Source organism: Callorhinus ursinus, unplaced genomic scaffold (assembly GCF_003265705.2).
Source record: "Callorhinus ursinus isolate GAN/ISIS: 27379988/994484 unplaced genomic scaffold, GSC_fseal_2.0 scaffold12, whole genome shotgun sequence".
Classification (NCBI taxonomy): Eukaryota; Metazoa; Chordata; class Mammalia; order Carnivora; family Otariidae; genus Callorhinus; species Callorhinus ursinus.
The window spans coordinates 20,035,464-20,047,895 of record NW_027397074.1 but is presented as its reverse complement, the minus strand read 5'-3'; the positions used below and the strand labels follow the sequence as shown (position 1 = coordinate 20,047,895).

Here is a 12,432-nt window from a genome sequence, read left to right as displayed (position 1 = left end):
CTCTGCTAGAGGTGTACGCGGGGCACCGTAGGAGCGCACACCCTCAACTGGGACTGGGAGGCGTGGTAAGGAGTTAGCAGAGAAGGCTGTTGGGGGGAATTGATAACTGCAGTTAACTGAATTTTGACGGAGGAGTGGAAATTAGCATGAAGCAGCTAATGAGGAAGCAAAGGAAGCATGATCCACAGGCAAAGGTACAGAGGTACGAAAAATGGTGGGATGTTAGTGACTACCCTCTACCTGGAGCTTAGAATTCACGGAGGGAGCTGGGGGGAGTGCTGGAGGATTTGGCAGCATGTAGCTGCCCCACGGTTCTTGAGAGCTGGAACAAAGACAAAATGCAACCACAGTACCTTGGGTTATTACAAACTCATGTTAATCTCAGAGTTTGAATCCTGTAAGATCTGCAAAACTTGTTAGTGTAGTGTTTAATGGAATGCTGCAAATTTCTAGGTCAAGACTCAGATACACCTGATTAATGCCTGTTGCAGTTCTGACCTCCTAACAACCAAACCTGGCAAGACCTGGGGTGGAAAGAGATTGTTCAGGAAGTCATAGGAATAGGAACTGTATTTTGACTAATCAACACAGCACAATATGGAAATTTATCATCCTTCTGTATTTATTTCAGAGACTCCTGTTCATTTACTTTTAAGATCTAGAAGTAAGGAACCACCTAGGCGTTGTTCTGAGTATACGGACTCGTTTACAGTGCTTCCTCTGCCTCCGTGAGATTGGTTGGAGTAGGGCTGTTACTAGGTCCCCAGTAAATCAATCAATGAATGAGTGGCAGATTTAATTTTTAGAAGGTATGAAGGATCCATACTCTTTGTACTCCACCTAAAAGCTCAACTTCAGGTTATTATTATTTTTTAAAGATTTTATTTATTTATTTGACAGAGAGACAGCGAGAGAGGGAACACAAACAGGGGGAGTGGGAGAGGGAGAAGCAGGCTTCCCGCTGAGCAGGGAGCCCGATGCGGGGCTCGATCCCAGGACCCTGGGATCATGACCTGAGCCGAAGGCAGACACCTAACGACTGAGCCACCCAGGTGCCCCCAGGTTATTATTTTTAAGATTTTTTTCTTTTTTGACAGAGAATGAGAGATAGCACGAGAGGGAAGAGGGTCAGAGGGAGAAGCAGACTCCCCACTGAGCAGGGAGCCCGATGTGGGACTCGATCCCGGGATTCCAGGATCATGACCTGAGCCGCTGTATAATTCTTAAATTTCACGTTTATATTTACTAAGCTTTTACACTGTATTGCTTTGTTCTAGCTTTGAGTGATATGATGAAAGAGTTTATTTCCATGGGAAGTTTGGTTGCACTGATTGCCACAAGCCAGTCTCAACATTCTCTGCATCCTTTGCTTGTCTCTGCTCAAGGAATTCACATATTTCAGTGTGTCCATCATATTCAACCTCCTAATCAGGTAATACTACTTGTGAAGATTGTTGAAATATGCCCCTCTTCATATAAACCATTTTGCAATTTTACTTTATGTATTTAATTAATTAAATTTATTTTAAACAAATTTGTTTATATTTGTACTTATAATAAATTTATTCTTTATAAATTAATTAAATGTATTAATATAATTTATATAAAATATATTTTAAATAAATTTATCTGTAGGCATGGAGCCAGTGCAGGGCTTGAACTTATGACTCAGATCAAGAGTCAGACGCTTAACTGACTGAGCCACCCAGGCATCCTTCATTTTTTAATTTTATTACTAATTTATGGCTTTAAACTTATGCTTAAGGATATTTTAAAGGTGACATTTGGTGCATGTTGTGCTCAGATGCACAATTTCCATTTATAACCATCTGAAATGTTTACTGTGTACTTTCCAAGGTTTTTTGGAAAACATTTTTTTAAATTATTGAAGTTTTGTTATTCCATTTAAAAAACAAAAACTCTAAAATTCTGAACTGCTTCATTTTCCATTGGTGAAATCTGTAAATACATCATGGACATTTGAATTTTTTTCCAGTTTATTGATTTATTGATTTCCAGTTTATTGATACAACAAAGTTGTATATGTTTAAAGTATACAATACATTTACATATACATTATGAAATATTTACCACAATCAAGTTAATTGAACACATCCATTACCTTACATAGTTCTTTTTTAAAGATTTCTTTTTAGTAAGAAAGAGCATTTAGTAAGAAATGCAAATAGAATTATGAGTATGTGTGTATATATATATTTTTTTCCATCATAAGTATACTCTTTAACCCTCATCATGTATTTCACCCATCCCCCCAACCCACTGTCCCTCTGGTAACAATCAGTTTCTTCTCTGTAGTTAGGAGTGTTTCTTGGTTTGTCTCCTTTTTTTTTTTCCTTTGCTTATTTGTTTCTTAAATTCTACATATGAGTGAAATCACATGATACTTGCCTTTCTCTGATGTGTTTTGCTTAGCATTATATATACTCTTTAGCTCTATCCATGTTGTTGCAAATGGCAAGATCTCATCTTTATGGCTGAGTAATGTTCCATTGTATATATTTACCACATCTTTATTCATTCATCTGGTGGTGGACACTTGGGCTGCTTCCATAATTTGGCTACTGTAAATAATGCTGCCATAAACGTAAGGGTGCATGTATCCCTTTGAATTAGTGTTTTTGTATTTTTGAGGGTAAATACCCAGTAGTGTGATCACTGGATCATAGGGTCGTTCAAGTTTTAATTCTTTGAGGAACCTCCTCAGTTTTCCACAGTGGTTGCACCGGTTTGTATTCCCACGAACAATGCAAGAGGGTTCTTTTTTCTTCACATCCTTGTCAATACTTACTGTGTTTTTTATTAGCCATTCTGACAGGCATGAGGTGATATCTGGATCATTGTAGTTTTGATTTGCATTTCCCTGATGCATAGTGATGTTGGGCATCTTTTCATGTCTGTTGGCCATCTGTATCTCTTCTTTGGAGAAATTTGTGTTCATGTCTTCTGCCCATTTTTTTTCTGCCCATTTTTTAATTGGATTGTTTTTGGGGTACTGAGTTATATCAGTTCTTTGTATATTTTGGATACTAACCCTTTATTAGATATATCTTTTGCAACTATCTTCTCCCACTCAGTAGGTTGCCTTTTAGTTTTGTTGATCGTTTCCTTCGCTGTGTAGAAGCTTTTTATTTTGATGTAGTTCCAATAGTTTATTTTTGCTTTTATTTCCCTGGCCTTGGGAAATACACGCAGAAGAATGTTGCATTGACTGATGTCAGAGAAATTACTGCCTGTGCTCTCTTTAAGGATTTTTTTTCTTTAAGGATTTTTATGGTTTTAGGTCTCACATTTAGGTCATCAATCCATTTTGAATTTATTTTTGTGTATGGTGAAAGAAAGCGGTCCAGTTTCATTCTTTGTATGTGGCTGTCCAGTTTTCCCTGCACCATTTGTTGAAGACATTGTCTTTTTTCCCATTGTATGTTCATTCCTCCTTTGTCAAAGATTAGTTGACCATCTAATTCTGGGTTTATTTCTGGGTGTTCTGTTCTATTCCATTGATCTCTGTGTCTGTTTTTATGCCAGTACCATACTGTTTTAATTACTACCACTTTGTAATATAACTTGAAGTCTGGAATTATGCCTCCAGCTTTGCTTTTCTTTTTCAAGATTGCTTTGGCTATGTGGCATCTTTTGTGGTTATATTTCAGAATTATTTGTTCTAGTTCTGTGAAAAATGCTGATGGTATTTTGATAGGAATTGCATTAAATGTGTAGATTGATTTGGGTAGTATAAACATTTTAACAATATTTGTTCTTCCAACCTGTGAGCATGGAATGTCTTTCCATTTCTTTGCATTGTCTTAAATTTTTTTTTATCAGTATTTTATAGTTTTCAGAGTACAGGTGTTTCACCTCTTTGGTTAAGTTTATTCATGGATATTTTATTGTTTTTGGTGCAATTGTAAAAGGGATCATTAATTTTACTTTCTGCTGCTTCACTGTTAGTGTATAGGAATGCAACAGATTATGTAGATTTTGTATCCTGTAACTTTACTGAATTCATTTATCAGTTCTAGTAGTTTTTTGCTGGAGTCTTTAGGGTTTTCTAAATACAGTATCACGTCATCTACAAATAGGGAAAGTTTTACTTCTTTACCAGTTTGGATGCCTTTTATTTCTTTTTGTTGTCTGGCTGCTGTGGCTAGGACTTCCAGTACTATGTTGAATTAAAGTGGTGAGAGTGGACATCCTTGTCTTGTTCCCGATCTTAGAGGAAAAGCTTTCAGTTTTTCACCATTGCATATGATGTTCACTTGGGTTTTTCATATATGGCGTTTATTATGTTGAGGTATGTTCCCTGTTAGACGTATTTTGCAGAGAGTTTTTATCAAGAATGGATGTTATACTTTGTCCAGTGCTTTTTCTGCATCTGTTGAAATGATCATATGGTTTTTATCCTTTTTTTATCCAAATAGATGTTTTTTTAAAATTTGATTAAACATTTGTTTCTTTACAAGCACCAATATTCTTTACCCTCTATGATTTTAGTACTCAATTCTAACGTGTGTGTTTTTCCTTCACACTGCCAGGCAATTCTCAGACACCAGATGGGTGTGCTAGAATTCAACTTAATTCTGCGATCTACTCAGATAGCATCAGATTCCACAGATTAAGGCCTCAATCCTGTGGACTGTTTTCCGCTTCAATGCCAATTGCAAATCTAGCTTGTTACCTGTGCTTCTGAGCAACTAGCTGTAAATCAGAGGTTCCCACAACCCCCTGCTTGGCTTTAAGTAATTTTCCAGAGCAGCTCACAGAACTAAGAAAGCTAGTTTACTCAGTAGATTACTAGTTTATTCCAGAGGATATTAAAGGATCCAAATCAGTAGCCAGATGAAAGATACATACGATGAGGTTCTGTTCTCACCAAACGGCTTCTGTCCTTGTGACACTTAGGGCCTGGCAAGATGGCACGTGGAAGCTTTCTGGTTCACCAACCTGGAGGCTCTCTGAATCCTCTCCTTTTGGGTCTCTGTGGAGGTTTCATTACATAGGCATGATTGATTAAATCTTTGGCCTTTTGCAATTGACTCAACCTTTAACCTTCAACCCTTTCCCCTTCCTGGAAATCGAAGTGTGGTACTGCAAGTTTCAACCCTCTATTCATTGTTGGTTCCCTGGCAGCCAGCCCCCAGCCTTAGGTGCTTTCTGAAAGGCCCCCCTCATTAACATAAACTCTGGTGTGTTGGAAAGGGTGTGACTATCAGGACGCCTTTATCATTCTTACCACTTAAGAAATTCTAAGGGTTGGGCGCCTGGGTGGCTCAGTTGGTTAAGCGACTGCCTTCGGCTCAGGTCATGATCCCGGAGTCCCGAGATCGAGTCCCACATCAGGCTCCCGGCTCAGCGGGGAGCCTGCTTCTCCCTCTGACCCTTTCCCCTCTCATGCTGTTTCTCTCTCTCTCTCAAATAAATAAATAAAATCTTTAAAAAAAAAAAAAATTCTAAGGGTTTTAGGAGATCTGGCCAGAAACAGGGACAAAAACCAAATCTGTATTTCTTATCATAAATTACAATATCACAAGCCCATATGGCCCATCGTCCCCTTTGGGGACTCATGTTCAGGAAGGTTTTAGAGGCAGCGAGCTCAAAGAAGTATGTTCCAGGACTTCTTTGACAAGCACATTTTAACCTCTTCTTTAAAATTCTCTCTCTTTTTTTAAGATTTTATTTATTTATTTTGAGAGCGAGAAAGAGCACAGGGGCCAGGGGAGGGGCAAAAGGAGAGGGAGAGAGAATCAAGCAGTCTCCATGCTGAGCGCAGAGCCTGACATGGGACTCGATCTCACAATTGTGAGATCATGACTTTAGCCAAAAATCAAGAGTCGGACACTTAACCGACTAAGCACCCAGGGGCCCCTTTAAAATTCTTATCCTAAATATTCAGACCCTGTGCTAATTACCTGTTATTGAAGAATGAAAGTATTAAACCTAGTAGTAAGTATAACAGAATGTAGTAGTATTGGTCATTGAATGTCTGTTTCTTTTTTAAGCAGGCTCCATGCTGAGCCCAACACAGGGCTTGGACTCACGACCCTGAGATCTCAAAACCTGAGCTGAGACCAAGAGTCAGATGCCCAGGGGCACCTGAACGGCTCAGTCGTTAAGCGTCTGCCTTCCGCTCAGGTCGTGGTCCCAGGGTCCTGGGATCGAGCCCCGCATCGGGCTCCCTGCTCGGCGGGAGGCCTGCTTCTCCCTCTCCCACTCCCCCTGCTTGTGTTCCCTCTCTCGCTGTGTCTCTCTCTCCAATAAATCTTAAAAAAAAAATAAAGTGTACAATTTAAAATTAGAAAAAAATTGTACAATTTAATCATGTTTAACATGTATATATTATCTGCTGTATATACCATTTAACATGTATACATCATGAAACCATCACCACAGTTAAGGTAACAGACATTTCCATCACTCCCAAAAGTTTCCCGGTGCCCCTTTGCAATCCGTCCCTCCTCCGCTGCATCTGCAGACAATCGCCAATCTCTTTCTGTTACCCTAGATTATGTCAGCCTGGTTTTTCTGAAAATATATGTACTAGAGTTTACATTTGAGTAAAATTAGAAATTCCATTTTTGGGGCACCTGGGTGCCTCAGTCATTAAGCGTCTGCCTTCGGCTCAGGTCATGATCCCGGGGTCCTGGGATCGAGCCCCCCATCGGGTTCCCGGCTCCGTGGGAAGCCTGCTTCTCCCTCTCCCTCTGCCCCTGCTTGTGTTCCCTCTCTCGTTGTCTCTCCCTCTCTGTCAAATAAATAAAATCTTAAAAAAAAAAAAATCGAATTTTATGTTTTTTTTCTTTAGGAGCAAAGGTGTGAAATTCTGCATAACGTAATAAAAAATAAACTGGACTGTGAAATAAGCAATTTCACTAATCTTGACCTGAAACGTATAGCTAAAGAAACTGAAGGGTTTGTGGCTAGAGATTTTACAGTGCTTGTGGATCGAGCCATACATGCTCACCTCTCTCATCAGAGCATATCCACCAGGGAAGGTACGTGTTCCTATTAAATCCAAAATTTAAAATCTTGCCATTCAGAGAGTTAATATAGTAAGAATTAAATATATTCTCTTTTAGTATTCAGATAAGCAGGTGAGTAGGAAATCAGCCTCTCCTGCTAAGATGATAGCAAATATTAAAGATTCATATATAGATATGACTACCAAAACAAGTTGTGTTTATTTTTAAACAGAATTAGCTTTAACAACATTGGACTTCCAAAAGGCTCTCCATGGATTTATTCCTGTGTCTCTGCGAAATGTCAACTTGCATAAACCTAGGGACCTGGGCTGGGATAAGATTGGTGGATTACATGAAGTTCGGCAGATACTCATGGATACCATCCAATTACCAGCCAAGGTACTTAAAAAAAAACAAGTACTTCCAGAAGAACCACTGAATGGTTTTATGTGTTGGCTTGCCTAGTCTCAGTTTGATTCAAGAAGTATTTACTGAGTTACCAAATAAATGCCAGCACTATTTTTGATACTCTTAACAGATTTTTTGAAGTATTTGGTATACTCCTTGCCTGTTCATAACTTAAAAAGAAAGCTGGGGTGATATTTACAGTATGTATATTTTGATGTGAATTGCATAATTCTTGTGTTTTGCTTGAATCATTCAGATGATACTAAAGCAAATGAACTGTCACCTGGGATTTGAACAGAAACGGGTAGGAATAATCTGGAAGAGTCGTCTAGGTCCACAGAACTGAGGGCTTAAGTCAGATTCCAGATTCTGGGTCTCAGTCCTAGAAAGACAAGAGTTAGCAGGCAGCATAGACCAGGCAGGTGGCAGGATAAAGGAGGCAGGGATAGACTGTTCAGAAGATCAGAAGGCACAGTCTAGGTGGTAGTGCATTTGAACCGCAAACCTGCGAGATAAGGATCATTGCGTGAGATCAGCGACCCATGCAAAAAGCAGAGACCTGGGTAAGGACCTCAGTTATATGAGACTAGATGGCAAGTCCTAGAAACCGTGGCCAGTGGGCCCGGGGCATATTGAGGGCAGCCCAGGACTGCAGGTTAAAGCCTGAGAGAAGGTGGGCATGGGAGCACTCGCCAGCAGGATCATGCCCCCCAAATGCTGGGTCTGGGCATTGGAACCCAGATTCGCTGAGGCTCTTTGCATAATGGCTGACTTTGGGGCCTCTTGAGATTAGAATGGAGAGAGAGATGGGGTTAGAATGTTGTCAGCAGGGGGAACTGAATAGGCATACCTAACAGAGGAGACCAGGATATTGCTGACATTAGCCTGATATTTGGCTCCCCTGTTCACAAAGTCTTGCTCTCCAGTAATTTAGAAGCAGTCACCTGCTCGGCATGGAGGCTCTTGGGAGAGCTTACTGTTATCATTATACATGCTTCTCTATTATTTTTCTTTCTTTGATTCAGTATATTTGAATATACACAGCTATCATAACTTGCCCTTTGAACCATACAAGGGGAAGGCAGTATATGCTTGTTAAAAGATTGGTTATTTTCTAAATGTAGTACTGTTATAATATTTTTAAAAAACAGGACAAAATGAAAAGAAGTTCAGAGGCAGTTATACACACTTTAGGAAGAATGTATTCCGTGGTCCACTTGGTAAAAAATCGGTGGTAGTTCCTTTGAACTCATATATTGAATAGGAACTTCATTTTTTGTCGTTACACGGTTAGTAAAGGTGGAAGTTACTCCCATCCAAATACTTCTTCCTGTACATTGACTTTGCTGCTTAGTCCTTTTTTTAGACTTGAGCTCTTTGTCATATTTTTGTGTTGTTCAGTACCCAGAACTGTTTGCAAACTTGCCCATACGACAAAGAACAGGAGTACTGTTGTATGGTCCTCCCGGAACAGGAAAAACCTTACTAGCTGGAGTAATCGCACGGGAGAGTGGAATGAATTTCATTAGTGTCAAGGTATGTCTTGCATTTTTACCTTTTCTCTTTTTTTAATGGAGGTAAATTTACATAACAAAGTAGACAATTCAGTGGCATGTAATGCATTCACAATGCTATGTAACCACCACCTCTCTCTTATTTCAAATCTTTTTCCTCCCCCCCCCCCCCCCAGCCCGTGGCAGCCACTAATGTGCTATCTAGGGATTTTCCTGTTCTGGACATTTCATATAAAAGGAATCATGTGTATGTTGTCTTTTTGTGACTGGCTTCCTTGACTTAGAATGTTTTCAAGGTTCATCCAAGTGGTAGCATCCATCAATACTTGTTTTTTTTTTTTTTAAAGATACATTTTTTTTAGATTTTATGTGGGGAAAGGGGCAGTAGTAGAGGGAGAGAGAGAATCTCAAGCAGACTTCATGCTTAGCACAGAGCCCACTGCGGGCTCTATCTCACAATCCTGAGACCATGACCTGAGCCGAGATCGAGTCAGAGGCTTAACTGACTGAGCCACCCAGATGCCCCAGTACTTCAGTTAGTTTTTTTTAAAGCTGAAATGATATTTCATTGTGTGGGTGTCAGGTTTTTCTCCATTCATGATTGGTAGATATTTAGGTTATTTCCACCTTTTGGCTCTTATGCATAATGTTGCTGTAAACATTTGTGTACACATTTCTGTGTGGACATGTTTTCATTTCTCTTGAATATATACCTAGGCAGTGTAGCTGCTGGGGCATATAATTCTGTGTGTGACTTATTGAGGCACTGCCGATCTGTTTTTCCCAGTGACTGCATCATTTTATATCCCCACCAGTAACGATGAGTGTACCTATTTCTCTATAACCTTGCCCACACCATTTATATTTCTTGATTGTGGGTTAGTCTCATATTTGGAAAACTAGCAGCAGCGATCCATCTATTAGTTAAAGCTCTGTGGGAGGGGGCACCTGGGTGGCTCAGTCGGTTAAGCATCCAACTCTTGGTCTCAGCTCAGGTCTTGATCTCAGGCTCCTAAGTTCAAGCCCCACACTGGGCTCCACACTGGGCTATGTGGGACGTTGCATCATGAGCCACCTCTCTTTTGTAGGGCTTATGCTGTTTTTGCTTAATGTAAATCTTCATGCATTATCAAGTAGAATCATGCATAAATACTCAGATAAAAGAGCAAACTACACCTGAAGGGGGAAGAAAACCTAGAAGACTAGGGGTTGGAGGCCACACTAAGGTGGAAGTCGGGTTTTTTTTTTTTTAGCTCCGTTCCTTGGTGGCTCTTTCACCCCCGCGTGTGCCACACTGCGCCTGAGTGTCCTCAGAAGGTGCATGTGGGGGTGACAGGACATGCCGGCGGACAGCGTTGGGGAGTGCCTCAGTCTGCCACCAGCATGTTCTTGCAGTCTGAGGTGCCGTGTCTTTGTATGCTGTCAGCAACCCCACAATAGTGTACCAAAGAGTGATTAGATCTCAAGGGAAAGGAATCGATATATATTGTAGCCTTTTTCAAAGCTGATTAATAATGTGAAAGCCAGTTTAGTAATTCGCAATCAGGTTATGCCTACCCTTTTTGTAATGACACTTTTTTTTTTTTTTTTAATGAGCTGGTTATATGGTTACCAGCTACCCTGGCAGTGATGGAGAAACACTATAACTTAAATTTTCCTCCCTTCTTTTCCTGGATTCTGGAATAACTGTGATTATATATACTCTTTTGCTTGTCACTAAAATGTAGTTTCACTATTTAAAGGAAAACAATCTTCAGGATTAAAGCTTACACATCTTGTTGTATTTTAGATTGTTCCATTAGGGAGGCCATCTTGTCCCTTTTAGTAAACCTTCAAATAATGGTTTGGGATGAATTCTCAACAGAAAGGTTTCAGTAAAGAAAATTCTGGGTGGGTCAGGGTAGGGCCTGGGAGACATGCCTCAAAGACAAGGGCCTTCACTGACACCAGTATGTTGCCTTGTTCATAATATTTTGCCTTAGTTGTTTCTTGTTCCATCCTCTGTGGTTCTGTATTGACTAGGAAATCTCATTAAATACTAGTATGTCAGTAGATACCTAGCTAGCTGCGTATTAGAAATTCTTTATTGGGATCACATATCCTGATCAGTATTTGGTCTTTTTGAAGTAAGGATTTTTCACTAGAGATCACTTTAGGGCCTATTCAGTTTTGTTTTTAAAGATTTTATTTATTAGAGCAAGTGTGCAAATAGGGGGAGGGGCAGAGGGTGAGGGACAAGCAGCTCCATGTTGAGCACAGAGCCCAACACAGGGCTCAATCCCACCACCCCGAGATCATGACCTGAGCCGAAACCAAGAACTGGACGCTCAACTGACTGAGCCACTCAGGTGCCCCTGGGCCTATTCAGTTTGTAAAAAGATCCCAATTTAAGAAAAGACTGTCCTCATTATTGATTTTGTTAAAAGGAATAGTTTTGAAAGTTTTTCAGTTGACTTTTGGAAAAGATGATCTATTCTTCACCTTCTGGCCAAATAGATTGGTTTCAGGAATTGAAAATGCTGATTAAAATAATTCATATCTCATTACACATTTTTTGGAGTCTCCAAAGATTTGAGATAGATGGAACATTTTCCCTTTTTAAACCATTCATTAGTAAACAGTTATTCAATACTTATGCTGTTTTTGGCACTGGGGTTTCAGTAGTGAACAAAACTGCCTTTTTGGGGCTTACATTCTACTGGTGGAGAGAGACAAACAAGCAGGATCCGGTGGGGTCGGCAGCCAGGCCTTTCTGAGGATGTGGCATTCTGTCAGAGAGCTAAGCCCTGAGACTGTCAGAGGAGACACAAGATGTAGAACCTGTGGTAGGATATTTATTCCAGCCACATAATGTTTAAGATGGATTTGAGACAGCTGTTTGATCATATTAAGAATTCCCCACGACTGCATTTGGACTAAGCCATAAACAATTATATTTTGTTTTTAAAGAATTTTATTTCAATTCTAACTTAATTGTATTTTACCCAATAGGGGCCAGAGTTACTCAGCAAATACATCGGAGCAAGTGAACAAGCAGTTCGGGATATTTTTATTAGGTTGGTTCCCTATGACTATTTAAGTAACTGACACTGTGATTTATTAATAAGCTTGAGAACTGTTTCTCCAAATACACTATAACATTTTTGATACTAAATTTTGAAAATTAGTTTTATATTTACAATAGAAATATTCATGAAATGCTGAAAGTAAATCGTTAAGTGGTTATTGAAAGGAATCTCCAAGTAATATGAAGCACTAATTACTCCAGTTTAAGTTGGCCACATGCAATGTTAATTTATAAAAGAGATAAACTATTTACTGTGGCATTTGTATAAAATACAGAAGCTAGTATTTAAGAATGAAAGCAAGATTTCAAATTTAAAAACTACTTTGTGTCATTCTAAAATTTCATTATAAAATAGGCATTTAGGAGAATATAATGTCCATATATTTTTTAAGTGAAATGAACTCCTGTATCTCCACCACTCAGTTTAAGCAACAGAACAGTTATAGATAAAGGCAGTCACCACACG

General features: G+C 39.5%; 1 protein-coding gene across 4 annotated transcripts in view; it reads left to right on the top strand.

The window, feature by feature from the left end:
- PEX1 (peroxisomal biogenesis factor 1) overlaps positions 1 to 12,432 on the top strand; it is a 42,580-nt gene that overhangs the window by 23,816 nt on the left and 6,332 nt on the right. For all 4 annotated transcript variants that reach the window (XM_073898786.1, XM_025872871.2, XM_025872869.2 and 1 more), the window contains 5 exons: positions 1,278 to 1,432; positions 6,821 to 7,010; positions 7,210 to 7,376; positions 8,787 to 8,921; positions 11,891 to 11,955. In XM_073898786.1, the coding sequence (XP_073754887.1) occupies positions 1,278 to 1,432; positions 6,821 to 7,010; positions 7,210 to 7,376; positions 8,787 to 8,921; positions 11,891 to 11,955 (712 nt within the window). The remainder of the gene's footprint in view (positions 1 to 1,277; positions 1,433 to 6,820; positions 7,011 to 7,209; positions 7,377 to 8,786; positions 8,922 to 11,890; positions 11,956 to 12,432) is intronic.